General features: G+C 45.7%; 1 protein-coding gene across 1 annotated transcript in view; it reads right to left on the reverse strand.

Moving 5' to 3' along the window:
* The window catches only part of prdm6 (PR domain containing 6), a 129,447-nt gene that overhangs the window by 11,625 nt on the left and 100,321 nt on the right, over window positions 1-17,501 (reverse strand). Inside the window, exon 6 of the mRNA XM_033972061.2 lies at window positions 10,024-10,396. Coding sequence (XP_033827952.1) covers window positions 10,024-10,396 — 373 coding nt within the window. The remainder of the gene's footprint in view (window positions 1-10,023; window positions 10,397-17,501) is intronic.

Genomic DNA, 17,501 nt, shown 5'->3' on the forward strand with positions numbered 1-17,501 from the left:
CCTCTCTTCTCTCTCTCTTTTATCCCTCCTTCTCTTCTCTCTCTTTTATCCCTCCCTCTCTTCTCGCTCTTTTATCCCTCCCTCTCTTCTCTCTCGCTCTTTTATCCCTCCCTCTCTTCTCCCTCCCTCCCTCCCTCCCTCCCTCTCTCTCTCTCAGTGTTATTGATGGAGCTGTTAAAGCACAGAGCTCATAATGTCTTCATCAAACGCAGAGTGGAGCCGATAACTGCTCTTCTCCTCCCCCTCCTCTCCTCCCTCCTCTCTCTCTCTCTCCTCTCTGTCTGTCTGTCTGTCTCCATCTCTCTCCCTTCTCTTTCCTCTTTTGTCTGTCTCTCTCCTTTCCTCACGCCGTCTGTCTCTCTCCCTTCTCCTCTCTCCTTTGTCTGTCTCTCTCCCCTCTCCTCCCTCTTTTGTCTGTCTCTCTCTGTCTCTCGCTCTCTTCCCTCCTCTGTCTGTCTCTCACCCTTCTCCTCTCCTCCCTCTCCTCTCTCTCTCTTCTCCTCTGTCAGTCTCTCCTCCCTCTCTGCTCTCCTCCCTCCTCTGTCTGTCTCTCTCGTCTCCTCCCTCTCTCCTCTCCTCTGTCAGTCTCTCCTCTTCTCTGTCAGTCTCTCCTCTCTCTCTCCTCCCCTCCCTCCTCTGTCTGTCTCTCTCTCCCTTCTCCTCTCCTCCCTCCTCTGTTAGTATCTCCTCTCTCTCTCCTCTCCTCTGTCAGTCTCTCCTCCCTCTCTGCTCTCCTCCCTCCTCTGTCTGTCTCTCTCGTCTCTCTCTCATCTCCTCCCTCTCTCCTCTCCTCTTTACAGATCGCTCTTTTCCTGAGCGATGCCTCGTGAGCGTTTAAACAGACCTGAGGTGCCTTAATGAACTCTGCCATTTAAATCAGAGCTTCTCAAACTGGGGCGCGACTCCTCGGGGACTTTCTACAGAAGCAAAGTTCAGCCTTATTTTAGACACGGTTTAGCCCCGATTAAGACCTCAAATAGTCCTCGTATAGACCTCAAATACACCCTGAATAGTCCTCTTATCGACCTCACTCTCCCCTCAGAGTGCTAAGTCACTTCCCCTTCAGAGCGCCATCATAACACAATTAGCTGCATCCCACTAATGAAACTACTGTGGGAGTATGGGTGATGTAGGCTTGTGGGCTTGTGAGCTTCGTACAGGCTCGTACTGCTAACCATGAGAAGGGTTTGAATAGGGCCTTCCCTTACCCCAGACACTTCCTCCAGCTCCGCTGGTGGGACCCCAAGGCTTTCCAAGGCCAGCCGAGAGACATAGTCCCTCCAGCGTGTCCTGGGTCTGGATCCACGGGGCCTCCTCCCGGTGGGGAATGCCTGGAACACCTCCCCAGGGAGACATCCAAGAGGCATCCTGAACAGATACCCAAGCCACATCAGCTGGCTCCTATCAAAATGTAGGAGCAGCGGCTCTACTCCGAGCTCCTCCTGTATGACAGAGCTCCTCACGCTATCTCTAAGGGAGCGCCCGGCCACCCTGCGGAGGAAACCTGTTTGTACCTGTGAGCTTGTCCTTTCAGTCATTATCCAAAGCTCATGACCATAGGTGAGGGTAGGAACATAGATTGACCAGTAAATCGAGAGCTTTACCTTTCGGCTCAACTCCTTACCACAACAGACCGATACAGCGACCACATCACTGCAGACGCTGCACCGATCCGCCTGTCAATCTCACGCTCCATCCTTCCCTCACTCATGAACAAGACCCAGAGATACTTGAACTCCTCCACTTGAGGCAGAGACTCACCACCCACCCGGAGAGAGCAAACCACCTTTTTCCGGTCGAGAACCATGGCCTCGGATTTGGAGGAGCTGATTCTCATCCCAGCCGCTTCACACTCGGCTGCAAACCGCCCCAGTGCCTGCTACAGGTCCTGGCTCGAAGAAGCCATCAGGACAACATAATCTGCAAACAGCAGAGATGAAATCCTGTGGTTTCCGAACCAAACCCCCTCCAGCCCCTAAACCAGACCCCTTCCGGCTCCGTAAACCAGACCCCCTCCAGCCCCTGAACCAGACGCCTTCCGGTCCCTGAACTGGACCTCCTCCAGCCCCTGAACCGGACCCCCTTCGGCCCCTGGCTGAGCCTAGAAATTCTGTCCATAAATACAATGAGCAGAACTGGTGACAAAGGACAGCCCTGGCGGAGTCCAACTTATAATGTGAACACAGCTCCTGCTCCGGTCATACAGGGACAGGACAGCACTCAGCAAAGCACCCCGGACCCCATACTCCCGGAGCACCCCACAAAAGACACCACAAGGGATACGGTTGAATGCCTTGTCCAGATCCACAAAACACATGTGGACTGTGGCAAACTCCCATGAACCCTTGAAGACCCAATGGAGAGTTAACAAACTGTTCTTAAACAGGATTTAGGATTAGAACAAGAACAAGGATTTAAACCAGCGCTATTATGCCTGTATCTACATAGTTAGAATCTTTGACACTCGTGGATCATTATGTTATAATTTGCACATTTTAAATCACAATATTCATCTAAAACAACTTTATAAAACAAAAACAAGTCCGCTGACTTCCGCGTTCACTACGGTGGCCAATGGGAGCTGACGTCTGCGTAAATGTCATCACAACAAAGCGCTGCATGAAACAAGTAGAACATGGTTAAAGATCTGAACAGAGCTGATTTAAACAGTGCTGTATCAGACAGTTAAAAATGTCCTGTGTGTTTCCTCCCTCTCTCATCTGTCTCTCTCCTGTTTACACCCTTCTCTCTTTCTCTAGCCCCCCTCCCCGTCTTCTCTCTCTGACAGATCTTTTCTCATTTGTCTCTCCCTCTCTCTCCTCCATCTCCTCTCCTCCTCTTCTCTCGCTCTTGTTTACCCTCACCCTCTCCTATCTCCATCCCTCCTGTGTTTCCTTCCTCTCTCATCTCTCTCTCTCCTGTTTACACCCTTCTCTCTCTCTGACAGATCTTTTCTCATTTGTCTCTCTCTCTTCCATCTCCTCTCTTCCTTTCTCACTCCTGTTTAGCCCCTCCCCTCTCTCTCCCCGTCCCTCCTCCTCTCTCTCTCCATCCCTCTTCCTCTCCTCCTCTCTCTCTCTCTCTCTGACAGATCTCTTCTCGTTTGTCTCGGGGCAGTTCGCAGTAAAACAGTCTAAACTGTCCATTTCTCAGCCTTCACATGACAGCGGAGACCACCATTAGCGCGGTTAGCCGTGTTAGCGTTAGCCGTGTGAGTGTTAGCCGTGTTAGCGTTAGCCCTGTGAGTGTTATGACCGGATCTGTCGTCCGTGTCATAAATCGTGCGTGCTGGGGCGCCACATGCAAACGTCTCACTTTTCAGCACGTTTAAAAACAGATGGATCATGTCATCGTCCTGACGAGTCACACGTTTACCCCGAGAATGAGTGAAACCGCAACCTCACAGCAGACGGCAGGATTTAAAGGGGAACTTATGCCAAATCCATCTTTTTTTTAAAGTTTTCTCCCATGTTCTAACGCTGTTCTCTCGTCTAAAACATGTCTGAAGAGTTTTAAATGTCACTCATCCATGTTTGAGTAATCTAGAAATCTCTCCCAGGCCCTATTCAAACCCTGCAAAACAGAGACACTGAAGGACGGGTCAAATGCAGGTTTAACCCAGAGACACGGAAGAACGGGTTAAAAGCAGGTTTAGTCCAGAGACACTAAAGAACGGGTCAAATGCAGGTTTAACCCAGAGACACTGAAGGATGGGTCAAATGCAGAGGACCTTAGCTGAGTTATCCAGAACAGTAATGAGGCTCAGGTCCTGAAATCGATACTTTGCAGCTGGTGTCATCAATATTCCCTGGGGGTGTCATGCTAACTAGAGGCACTGTACTGTCTGAAACTCTGTTAGTTATCTGTGTGTGTACTACACTACTACTACTACTACTACTACTACTACTACTACTACTACTACTACTACTACATGTGTACTACACTAATACGACATTGTGTGTGTAGTATTAGTGACGTCGTCCTCTGTGGTGAGTCCAGTCTAAGGACCTCCAGCACAGTCTAAACACTTTCACTGCTCGGCCTAAACAAACCCGAACCCCTGATCAAAGCTCGGACGCCAGAGCTAAACACGGGGCCCTGAACACATCCATCACCGAACGCCAAACACGGGACCCTGAACGCTTCCATCACTGAACCCCCCGAAACAACAACACAGACCCACCCAAAGGCCCACATCTCACACTCACAAACATGACGCTGGAGTCTTTTCAAACAATTCAACTCCAAAAGCACTGATTTTACTATAGAAAAGTCACTGTTATTCATTTGATTCAATGAGTAGGTTAAAGTTGCACTACGTAACTTTTCTGGAGGAGGGTTAGCCACCAGCTTGTCTCCATGGAGATGTATTTAAAATTTTGCCTGGAATAGTCTAGAGTATTGCATTAAATTAACCTATCGTGCGATGCATGTTTTATATAGCTCTTCCATCTCCTCTCTTCTTCTCTCGCTCCTGTTTACTCCCCTCCGGGTGTTCTTACTATGAGTGAGGTCCCCTCTCCACAGATCTCCCCTGTAACTTGACTTGAAGACATCATCAACTTGTGTCCATGGAGACAGATCATTTGAATGCATAATTGTGGTACATTCTAGACCAGTGTTTCTAAAACTTTTCACACCAAGAACCAACTAACAAAATCTTTGGTCTTCAGAGTAACACCAGATCTTATCCAGTTCTAAAACTGGACTATTGTATATATAAATGGACATAGCTAACCTGCTAGTCAAACAGGAAGTTTCCAAACAGGAAGTGAGCATGGTCGTGCTTCCGGGTCCATTGGCTCTGGCTCCAATTCACTTTCTATTGAAAAACTGTGGCCCCTCTCTCTGTATCTGCTGCTGTCATATTAACGCGCTCTACATGATCCTGGGGTTTTTATTTTACTATTTTGTCCCGAAATCAAGATATGAACATCAATATCAGACAAATCCAGTGCCTTCTTTCCCCAAGGTTGCTCTCGCCAAAGTTAGCTTCAGGCTTGATTGACAGCGTTACTAAGCGCCCGCTCCCTGCTAAACTAGTGGTGCGAGCGGGAAGGGGCTTTACCTTCAACAGCCTCACTCCGGATTGGCTCTTTGGTTGCTATGATACTCATGGTCGGAATTCCAAATATAGATCTCGGCTCCAGATTAGCCGCTATAACTGCTCTAACCTCAATGACGTTCATTTGGAGCTGAACACTGTGGGTGATGTCACACTCTCTAAGTCCACTTCTTTATAGTCTATGGGTTAAAAAAGGTCTAAACCAGGTCTACAAGCTGCTGTACAAGTTCTTAATGACCCAAAGAATTTCATCAACATGACTATAACTATATTCATCAAATATCTGGACTCCACCTACAAACACATGCACCATTGTTTGAGAATCTCTGATCTCCATGGAGATGAGGAGGTGGGGGACCGTTACAGAGTGCACTTTTAAATGTTTTTGGAAATACAATATATAAACATTAGCATTTGGGCCATCAGAGCTCTGGGTTTCTGTGTTTGGTTGATCTATTTTCCATGTAGTGTTTAAGTCCAGACCAAATGAATCACACTAGTGTTTTCAGATGCAACTGGTCGATAAGAGAAAGGCGTTTTAAACCGTTACAAATGTGTTAGAAATGTGACGTAAAAGTGATGAAGCGCAATCGTGCCAGAAAATGATGAGGACCAGCGCAATCACATCAGAAAGTGATTAAGACCAGACCAATCGCACCTGAAAGTGATGAAGACCGCAGCAAATCACACCAGAAAGTGACGAAGATCAGAGCAATCGCACCAGAAAGTGATGAAGACCAGCGCGATCACACCAGAAAATGATGAAGACCAGTGCAATCGTACCAGAAAGTGATGAAGGCCAGAGCAGTCACACCAGGGAAACATGTGAAATCAACATGAGTATTCAGCAGTACGTCATTTTAATGTGTGAGCTCTTCTTCTACTGCAGAGCTCACACAAACTACAGCTGATGGAGCCAGAGTGACCTGACAACAGCATGAGGGAGAAAGAGGGAAAAGAGAAAGGGAGGAAGAGTGGAAGAAAAGAGGGAGACGAGGAGGGAGATAAAAGAGGGAGGGAGAGGCAGCCAGTCTGAGCTGACAACAGAAAAGGGAGGGAGAGAAGCAGAGGAGGAGAAAGAGAGACAGATGGCAAGGAGAGGGGGAGAGAGAAAGAGGAGACAAGGAGGAAGAGCAGAAGAAAGAAAGAAGGAGAGGAAAAAAGAGACAGTGAGGGGAGGAGAAGCAAGGAAAGGAGGAGGAGAGCGGGTGAGGAGAGGGAAAGAAAGAGAGGGAAAGAGTGATAGGAGATGGAGAGAGAGGAAAAACAGAGGGGGGAAAGGAGGAATGGAAGACGGAGGAGAGGAAGATGAGAGGTGAGGGAGAAAGAGAAGGAGAAAGAGAGGCAACGAGCAAGAGGGGAACAATGAAAGGGAGAAAAAGAGGGAGAGAGAGGGATGGAGAGAGGGGTATCCTCGGCGTCAGCACAAACCTGTAGCTGAGGGCGGCCTGTTGTTCTAAATCCATCCGTCTTCAGTAAACATCAATAAATATGTATGAGAGATAAACAAGGAAATATACAGCAGAGTACTGTGTGAACACAGCCTCACAACACACACACATCCTCTATACAGCAGAGTACTGTGTAAACACAACCTCACAACACACACACATCCTCTATACAGCAGAGTACTGTGTAAACACAACCTCACAACACACACACATCCTCTATACAGCAGAGTACTGTGTGAACTTTAACCTGTGATAATGTGATGATATGTGCCACAGTGGAGCTTTAACCCTGTTCTAATATGATGAAATGTCCTACAGTGTAGATTTAACCTGTGATAATAGAATAGAATAGAATAGAAAGCATTTATTGTCACCATACACATGCACAGCGAGATTAAAAACAACTCACCCTCCAATACAGACATGGGACACTTACAACACCGTATCACTAAAATAAATAAGTAAGTGCTAGTGCCAGACATTAAAACACCCCAGACTACAACTCTCAGTCAAACAAGATTTACAATTACCCGGTAGTAAATACTGCAGGGTCACATACTACACTTGATCAATATTGCACTGTATTAAATATTGCACTCAGTCAAACATATTGCACTGTATTAAATATTGCACTCAGTCAAACATATTGCACTGTATTAAATTTTGCACAAGTCAGGTCAGGTCAGTGCATATGTGAATTCAAAAAGGTTATGGCACTAGGGAAAAAACTTTTTTTGAGTCTGGTGGTCCTTGCTTTGATGGACCTGTAGCGCAGGTGAAACAGGTCGAAGCCAGGGTGGGAGCTGTCCTTAATAATGTTTTTGGCCTTTCCCATGGTGCAACTGCCGTACCACACTGTAATACAGTATGTCAGCAGGCTCTCGATGGACGCAAGGTAGAACGTGAGCAGCAGGCTGGGGTCCAGATCGTATTTCTTGAGCACCCTCAGGAAGTGTAGTCTCTGCTGGGCCTTCTTGGTGATAGCTGTTATGTTCTCAGTCCAGGACATGTTTTCTGAGATGAGAACACCAAGAAACCGGAAGGTGTGGTCCCTCTCCACACACTCGCCATTGATGTAGAGGGAAGAGAGGTCTGTGCTGTGCTCTCTGAAGTAATAATAATGTGATGAAATGTCCCACAGTGGAGATTTAACCTGTGATAATGTGATGTAATGTCCAACAGTGGGGCTTTAACCTGTGATAATGTAATGAAATGTCCCACAGTGGGGCTTTAACCTGTGATAATGTGATGTAATGTCCCACAGTGGGGCTTTAACCTGTGATAATGTGATGTAATGTCCCACAGTGGGGCTTTAACCTGTGATAATGTGATGTAATGTCCCACAGTGGGGCTTTAACCTGTGATAATGTAATGAAATGTCCCACAGTGGGGCTTTAACCTGTGATAATGTGACGTAATGTCCCACAGTGGGGCTTTAAACTGTGATAATGTGACGTAATGTCCCACAGTGGGGCTTTAAACTGTGATAATGTGATGTAATGTCCCACAGTGGGGCTTTAACCTGTGATAATGTGTCCCACAGTGGGGCTTTAACCTGTGATAATGTGATGTAATGTCCCACAGTGGGGCTTTAAATTGTGATAATGTGACGAAATACCCCAGAGTGGAGCTTTAACCTGTAATAATGTGATGAAATATTCCATCACATCTCATTACAAAGCAGTTTATTGTCTGAGAATCAAGAGGTGCACTGTTAGCATGCTAGTCGTTGAAGCTCTGAATTACGGCTGAAGCTGTCGATGATTTTAGTAATTCATTATTTACTCATTATTATTATTATTATTATTATTATTATTATTACTTATGGTTATTTACTGCTTAGTATATTATTTTTGATTAATTGAGAAAGGTATGATTTTTAACTTTCCATAAAAGTTTATTTTTTAAGTTATAGCTCAAATTTAATAACTGCCGCCAAAACAGCATCATTTCCCTCCTCTCCCTCTCCTCTCCCTCTCCTCTCCTTCTCCAGTCTCCTTCCCATTTTCTCCCTCTTGCTCTGGTTACCACTCCTCTCTGTCTCCCCCCTTCCACCTGTCGCTCATTTCTCTCCCCTCTCTCCACTCTTTTTCATCTCCCTCTTTCCTGTTTCTGTTTTCCTCTCCCCTCTTCTTCCTTCCACCTTTCCCTCCCTCTCTCCCACTTTCTATCTTCCTCCCTCTCTCCTCTCTCTCCCCTCTTCTTCCTCTCTTGTTTGCCCCCAATCTATCTCTCTCCCCTCTCCCTCTCTCCCTCCCCTCCTCCTCTCGTTTGGTTCCCTCAGCTCAATCCTCCTCTCCTCTCTCTCTCCCTCCTTCCTTCCCTCCCTCTCTCTATCCCTCCTCTCTTCCCTCCTCACTTCCTCTCCAGTCTCTCCTCCCTCCCTCCCTCCCCTACTCCCTCTCTCGTTTGCTTCCCTGAACTGAATCCTCAACTGAATCCTCTCCTTCCCTCCCTCCCTCCTCTCCTCCCTCTCCTCTCCCACTCTCCCTCCTCTCCTCCCTCTCTCCCTCCTCTCCTACCTCCCTCTCTCCTCTCTTCCTCCACTCCCTCCCTCTCTCCTCACCTCTTCTCCCTCCTCTCCTCTCCTCCCCCTCTCTACCTCTGCTCCCTCCTCTCCGCCCTCTCTCCCTCCTCTCCTCCCTCTCTCTCGCTCGTCTTTATAAAGCGCTGATATCGACAGGCCCCTCCCCTCTCCGTCCCGGCACATTTTTCTTCAGTATGAGTATTAGTTTATCGAGCGCGCCGTATCTGTCCTGCCGCCGCCGCTGCCGTCACCGTGAGGCTGTTTGTGACCCACCGCAGTTCAAATTTATCCTCCGCTCGCCAACGACAAACAAAAATACAAATACAAATAAATATACAAATCCCCAGAAATACAAGGACAACTGAATGCTGCGTCCCACAGGCCAAAGAGGAGCTCACCCAAGCAATGGGTCCAATCAGAGAACTGAGAAAAACAGAACTAAACCAGGACTGAACCAGGACTGAACCAGGACTGAACCAGGACTGAACCAGGACTAAACCAGGACTAAACCAGAATTGAACTAGGACTGAACCAAGATCAAACCACGACTGAACCAGGACTAAACCAGGACTAAACCAGGACTAAACCAGGAAAAAATCAGGACTGAACCAGGATTAGACAAGTTTTCTGATGGGGAAAACTGGATACACACGGATGTAAGATTTTGGGGGAGCACCTGTCTCATCTGTCAGGGTTCTGTGTTTGGTAGGGTATCACCTGTCGGGGTTTGTGTTTGGCAGGGCCTCATGGCAGGGCCTCATCTGTCAAGGTCTGTGTTTTCAAATGTCAGGGTCAGTTTTTTCCAGGGTCTCACCTGTTGGGGTCTGTGTTTTCATGTGTCAGGGTCTGTGTTTGGCAGGGCCTCACATATCGGGTCTGTGTTTACACCTGTCAGGGTCTGTGTTTTCACCTATTAGGGTCTTTTCACCTGTCGGGATCTGTGTTTTCACCTCTCAGGTCTGTGTTTGTCAGGGCCTCACCTGTCCGGGTTCTGGGGGCACACGTGCATCTGCAGGAGGATCCTCTGGGTGAAGGTCTTGAAGCACTGGCCGCACTTCCACAGGTGCCAGTCGCTGAACTCGGAGCTGAGCTGACTGGTGGAGGTGGGGCTGGCCAGGACGCGCTGGTGCTTGGAACCCAGAGCCGAGAAGCCCGAATCGGACGGCACCGCGGAGCCCACCTTATCCAAGAGAGAGAAGCTCCGAGAGGGAGACTGAGGGAACACCATGGAGCGCAGGAGCAGAGGAGGAGACGAGGAGGAGGAGGAAGAGGAGGAGGGCTTCGAAGCTTTGGAGAAGGGCTGCAGAGAGTCCTGACGAGACATCGCCTCCACCACAGACGCTGGAACATTCACTGTGGGACAAACAACATTTAGGAACTAGGTTTGTCAAAAGTATCGAAAATCAGACACTGATCGATACTAAAAATAATATCGAAACTAGATACTCATTGTTCACAGAAAGTCCCACTGACAGAAATAAACCTTTCCTGAACATGTTTGTAATGATGTTGAGCTGTATGTTTCACAAGTATAAAACACACAGACTAGTACACACCCACTATGAACCTACTGCACACTGAGGGATTACACAGATTAACACACATGGGAATAGAAAACAAAGTATGAACATTTAATGTGGAACATCACAGTATATTGTCTCAAGAAAGAGGGTTTTTATTATCACCGTGGAAATTTTAGTATCATGACAACATTAACACGACTAGGAACAAAACTAAGGTCAAAAGAAAGTCGGTACCGTCCACAGATCTGGAATTCATTACATTAGTTGTTCATTTCAATAACTGAACTGCAAATCCTGACTGGTCTCTCTCTGTATCTTTTATACAGATTTGTATCAGTCTGGTCCCTCGTCCTCCGTCACATCTCAAGCGCGGTTAAACGTGAAGTGTGTGTTCTGGATCCAACTGTTCTATGCCATACTGTGCCAAAGGAACAACATTTCCATGGAAACAACCAGGCCAAGCCCATCACATTAAGGATGCATGTTTTTATGTTCTTCAGAGCAAAACACAACCAACAGTGTTAGTCCCCATCAGAGGAGGCCCGGGGTGATGCATGCCCATACACAGACTATTTCACTATTGAAACAGGTATGAGATTATTATTGGAGTAATTTCATGCCTAATCTAATTGCCAACAGAGGAGTTGGCTGCTCTTGTGGCTGCTTGGCTCACACACAGAGCAGTTTTGGAAACTTTTAGTTTTTCTGAGCTCAGTTTTTAACATCATATCTTGGGATTTAACCATCTAAGCCTTGCAGCATGTGCAGTTCAAGGGACTGTTGGATTGTGTGAAATGGGATGTTAGTTTTACCTGTATCCGTGGAGACTGTGAAAGAAGCTAGCAATAAATATCTGAGATGCTACAGGCTTTGTATACCAAATGTGGCAAAAGACCTTCCAGAGGAGATACCAACCGGAACAATCAAACGGAGTAAACTCAGAGTCAACCAAGATGGCAGTTCGGCCGACAGCACGCTGCAGTCAGGCTTTAGACTGTTCAGTCAGAGACTGCTGTTGAAATGTGGAGGCTGTGAAACACAATTTCATTTTTATGTAACATAAAAATGACACATAAACTAATCTAATCTAGCCAAAACCATTTATTTTTTGGCTAAAAAGTTGCATACTGAGGCTTTAAAAGGACAAAATAAAATCAAACATTTAGAGTGATTGATGTGAGGGAAAAGTCATGGTGAGTTTTTTGTTGTTCTGTGCTTCTGGTCCAACCCAAAGCCTGAGGACACTCTGAAGACACAGAGCAGAGATCACTGTGTATAAGTGCATTATGGCTCATTTGTGACAGAAACACAGGGTTTGTAAAAGGCAGAGGGCTCTAGCTGTCAGAGCCAGTTTAACAGACAAACTGTTCTGTCCTGGATTATCCTTATGTTTGTTTATCTTTGGAAATATTCCCATTTTCCACAGAGACTTTGAGATGGAGCACGAAGCAACGCCAACTTCAGTCCAATGTCTTCACGAGAGTCAAATTCTTCTCAAATTCGTGTTCTACCTATTATGGTGCGTTCCAGTTGTCCTCAGAGGTCAGATTTCCCAAGTTCCGACTTGTACATGACACTGAAACGCCCTGCCATCTTGGAATTTCAACTCGGAAAGTGGAGAACAAATTAGAAAATCCAGCACAGCTATTGAGCCTCTGCAGTTATAAATGTACTGTTATGTTCTTTTAAGCTCCGTTATACTAATGTCATGCTAATGCTACATGGAGCTAATGTCAACAAAAGCAGAAGTTCTTCCTCAAGCGTTGCTACAGTAACTGTCTAGGTCATTGGATCATCATTTTGGCAGGGCATTTTCATAGATTTATTACTTGATTCAATATTTACTGTAATAAACTGGCCATTGTTTTTCCAATTGGAACGCCCATCCAAAGTTTAGCTCTGAGATGACGTCATTCCAAGATCCCAGTTCTGCCGGCTTTGGTCAAAAGGGCTGTTCTCCAGTTTTTCATATAAGTTTTGTCCGGGTGCAGATGTATCGTGTATTGAGTTTTTTTGTGTCAATGTGAGTCACAAATCAATATGTTGATATCACCAGCCGCACACTGTTCTGTTTATCCTTTAGAGCACATTTCAACCTCGTCACCAGCCGGTATCAAGTATCGGTATCAATATTAAAGAAAGTCCTCCAAAGCACTTGGTATTGATATGATACGGTAGACCTGGCAATCACGGAGTCCCTCATGATTAGATACGATACTCGAAACATGGCTCAACATAAGATAATGCCATGATACGGTGATACATGTGATAACTGATATATTGCAAATGATATAATACAGTTTTAAAAATCAAATACATTTTAAAACTGTATTTTTATGTTAAAACTCTGTATGCACAAATATGGCGATATATCCATACAACATTACATTTAGTATCATGATATATTGATAATCCAATGTTTTAGCACTGCCCAGATACCTCATACCTTGGGGCCATTTTGTGCCTGCATCTAATTAAAAGGCTTTTTTATGGGCCATGAACCAGGAAGTAACTACCTCCAATTCGGTCGTTTAATGGGTGCTTTTCAGATGCTCGAATGTGATGACGTCATACTCCCAGATGAGGGGCAAGAGACAGATTTCCGCTTGATACTTTGCAGTGACATCATGCTGGGGGATTCTACATGTATGTATGTGGCGGAATGTTCAGCAGTTACCAAGGTGAGACAATGAACATATTACCAAACACAGCCAAGAAAGTTTTAAGATCTCCTGAAAATGTATTTAAAGAACACATTTTCAGGAGTCTGTGATCCGTCCGAGTGTTCATGGTCCTGTTTAACAGTTTGATTTTCAACAAAAGGGTGAGAACAACTCACTGTAAAACTGTTAGCTAATGCCAGCTAGCTTGTGACTGTAATGTTATTTGAGTGGGACTTGTTTAACAGCACAAAGCAGCTGGTCAGATTGCGTTAAAATAAAGCTCAGATTCAAGTCTAGTAGAGCTTCAGACAGAGCAGAGCCCACAGTTAGTATCACACCCCCAGAGGATGTGGATGACATCAGCTGCTAAGTATCAATTGATTGCATTGTACTTTGTCATGAAATACTGAATACTGCACCAGGACTGACCCAGGACTAAAGCAGGACTAAAGCAGGACTGAACCAGGACTGAACCAGGACTAAAGCAGGACTGAACAATAAAGTTAAAGCCACACTTCTGAACATTCTCCAGCATCTCAACACTTAAAATAAATAAATGTACTGGTCAGTACGGTAGCGTTGTTGTTCTGAGCATTGTACAGTGTTGGTGTGAGCGTTGTACAGTGTTGGTGTGAGCGTTGTACAGTGTTGGTGTGAGTGTTGTACAGAGTGTTGGTGTGAGCGTTGTACAGTGTTGGTGTGAGCGTTGTACAGTGTTGGTGTGAGCGTTGTACAATGGTGATGGGAGTGTTGTACAGTGTTGGTGTGAGCGTTGTACAGAGTGTTGGTGTGAGCATTGTACAGTGTTGATGTGAGCGTTGTACAGTGTTGATGTGAGCGTTGTACAGTGTTGGTGTGAGTGTTGTACAGAGTGTTGGTGTGAGCGTTGTACAGTGTTGGTGTGAGTGTTGTACAGAGTGTTGGTGTGAGCGTTGTACAGTGTTGGTGTGAGCGTTGTACAGTGTTGGTGTGAGCGTTGTACAATGGTGATGGGAGTGTTGTACAGTGTTGGTGTGAGCGTTGTACAGTGTTGGTGTGAGCGTTGTACAGTGTTGGTGTGAGCGTTGTACAGTGTTGATGTGAGCGTTGTACAGTGTTGGTGTGAGTGTTGTACAGAGTGTTGGTGTGAGCGTTGTACAGTGTTGGTGTGAGCGTTGTACAATGGTGATGGGAGTGTTGTACAGTGTTGGTGTGAGCGTTGTACAGAGTGTTGGTGTGAGCGTTGTACAGTGTTGATGTGAGCGTTGTACAGTGTTGGTGTGAGTGTTGTACAGAGTGTTGGTGCAAGCGTTGTAAAGTGGTGATGTGAGCGCTGTACAGTGTTGGTGTGAGCGTTGTACAGAGTGTTGGTGTGAGTGTTGTACAGTGTTGATGTGAGCGTTGTACAGTGTTGGTGTGAGTGTTGTACAGAGTGTTGGTGTGAGCGTTGTACAGTGTTGGTGTGAGCGTTGTACAGTGTTGGTGTGAGCGTTGTACAATGGTGATGGGAGTGTTGTACAGTGTTCGTGTGAGTGTTGTATAGTGTTGGTGCAAGCGTTGTACAGTGGTGATGCGAGCGTTGTACAGAGTGTTGGTGTGAGCGTTGTACAGAGTGTCGGTTTGAGCGTTGTACAGAGTGTCGGTTTGAGCGTTGTACAATGTTGACGTGAGCGTTGTACAGAGTGTCGGTGTGAGCGTTGTACAGAGTGTCGGTTTGAGCGTTGTACAGTGTTGACGTGAGCATTGTACAGAGTGTTGGTGTGAGCATTGTACAGTGGTGATGTGAGTGTTGTACAGAGCGTTCGTGTGAGCGTCGTACAGAGTGTTGGCGTGAGCGTTGTAGAGTGTTGGTGTGAGCGTTGTAGCAGAGTGTTTTATGCTAATGGTGCCTCTGTGTGTCTCTGCAGAGCTCTGACTTACAGTAATGGCCCACAGTATAATCGCCCGTATGGATCTCATAGCGCTTCATTAAGTTATCATTATTGAGTGCTGAGAAAACGCCGCAGCTCTTCAGGTGATGTAAGGTCCACTAAACCTCACCCTGTGTCAGATGCCCTCCCGCCCTGTGTGTCAGGTGCCCTCCCTGTGTCTACATAGGGTCTTATTCTGTGTAAAAGCTGCTAACCCTGTAGTTTAGATCTGGGATTCTTGGCTTAGATTTCAGATTTCAGTCCGTATCAAACCAGAGCTACATCAGAACTAAACCAGGACTCAAATATGACTAAACCAGGTCTGAACCAGGACGGAAAAAGAACTCAACCAAAACTAAACCAGGTCTGAACCAAGACACACCCAGTACTTAACAGGGAATAAACCAGGACGGTTCCAGGTCTACAGCAGGACTAAACTAAAATTGATCCAGGACTGAACCAGAACTAAACCTACCAGAACTCAGGTAAGACTAAACCAAGTCTGAAGTAGGACAGAACCAGAATGCAACCAGGACTAACCCAAAACTGACCCAGAGCTAAATCAAGACTACATTAGGAATAAAACTGGACTAAAGTAGGAATGAACCAGATCTAAACCAGGACTTAACCCAGACTAGACCAGGACTGAAAAGGGACTGAAAAAGGACTAAATCAGGACTGAACCAGACCTGACCCAGAATTGAATCAGGACTACATCGAGACTAAATCAGGAATAAACCAGGACTAATCTAGGAGTGAACCAGGACTAAACCAGGGCTGAACCCAGACTAACCCAGGACTCAACCAGGACTAAACCAGGTCTGTACCTGGCCTTAACCAGGACTAAACCAGGTCTAAGCCTGGACCCCGTCTCCGCTGCAGTCTGTCATGTGGCTGTATTGTGAGCGTTTCCTCATTGATCCTTTAATATCTGTATGAGCTGTTAATGACCGCGTGTGTCCACCGGGGGCTCCATCGCTTCTGTTCTGAGGTGTTTAATTCAGTCCGACACAAACGAGTCGATCGGATTCATCTAAACGAGGAGAATATGCAAATACAGAAACACAAGAGTCCACAACAGAACGCTCCACAGGATTTCAAGTGATAAGAGAGGGAGAGGGGGACTGAACCAGAACTGAACCAGGACTAAACCAGGACTAAACCAGGACTGAAGAAGGACTGAACCGGGACTGAATCAGGACTAAGCCAGGACTAAACCAGAACTAAACTGGGACTAAACCAGGACTGAACCAAAACTAAACCAGGACTAAACCAGGACTAAACTGGGACTGAACTGGGACTGAACCAGGACTAAACCTGGACTAAACCAAGACTGAACGAGGTGTAAATCAAGACTAAACCTGGACTAAAGAAGGATTAGACTAGGACTAGACCAGGACAAACCCAGGTCTTATTAATTTCTAAACCAGAACTGAACCAGGGCACGCTAAACCAAGACTTTAATGAAGACTCAGACTTAACGAACTGTTCTACCTTGTGATGTCATGAGGTGGTAATCCAGGGCCTGCTCCTCTGTGTTTTTAAAGTGCACACACTGTCACCAGACCTATTCTGAATAGTGCTTAGAATGATCTTTACACCTTAGACACACTGCTTCACTCCTCAGTGTGATGGTAGGAAAGTCAGGAAGTGCATGTTAGCATGCTATGCATTGTCAGCACTACTGTGACAGCAAACCCCTCCTCTAAAAGTTGTTGAAAGTGCTTATAAACTCATCATAGTGAATAATAATAATAATAATAATAATAATAATAATAATAATAATAATAATAATAATAATAATAAATGGACATAGCAAACCTGCTAGCTGCCACATTCCAAACAGATCATCATTTTGGTCTTAAATCAGAATCAGAATCAGAATCAGAATCAGAATCAGAATCAGAAGACTTTTATTGCCATAGTCTGTGAACACAGTTCGCATACTAGGAACTTGCGAACTGTGTTCAAATAAAAATACTCATAATAACCCACTCCATATGATCCTCAGTTTTTATTTCACTATTGTGTCTGTAAATTGTAAATCAAGAGTGATGAACATTAATAACAGACAGAGGTCACTCCCACTAGCGTTAGCAACCGGTTTGATTGGCAGTGTTGCTAAGTGCCCCCTACCTGTTAAACCAGCAGGAAGGAGTGTTACTTACAACAGCCTTGCTCTGGATTGGCTCTTTGGTTACTATAATACTCATGGTCATAATTATGTAACTTGGCTCCAAATAGGCCCTATAACTGTTAGCCTCAATGAGCTTCAGTTGACTCACTTCTTCATACAGTCAATGGGAATAACTCTGGACTTTGAACTTCACAAACTGTTTAAAATGAACATGTCTCTGTTTTTCACGTGTTTAATACAAAGACT

This window comes from Periophthalmus magnuspinnatus, chromosome 9 (genome assembly GCF_009829125.3).
Source record: "Periophthalmus magnuspinnatus isolate fPerMag1 chromosome 9, fPerMag1.2.pri, whole genome shotgun sequence".
In the NCBI taxonomy this organism is placed as follows: domain Eukaryota; kingdom Metazoa; phylum Chordata; class Actinopteri; order Gobiiformes; family Gobiidae; genus Periophthalmus; species Periophthalmus magnuspinnatus.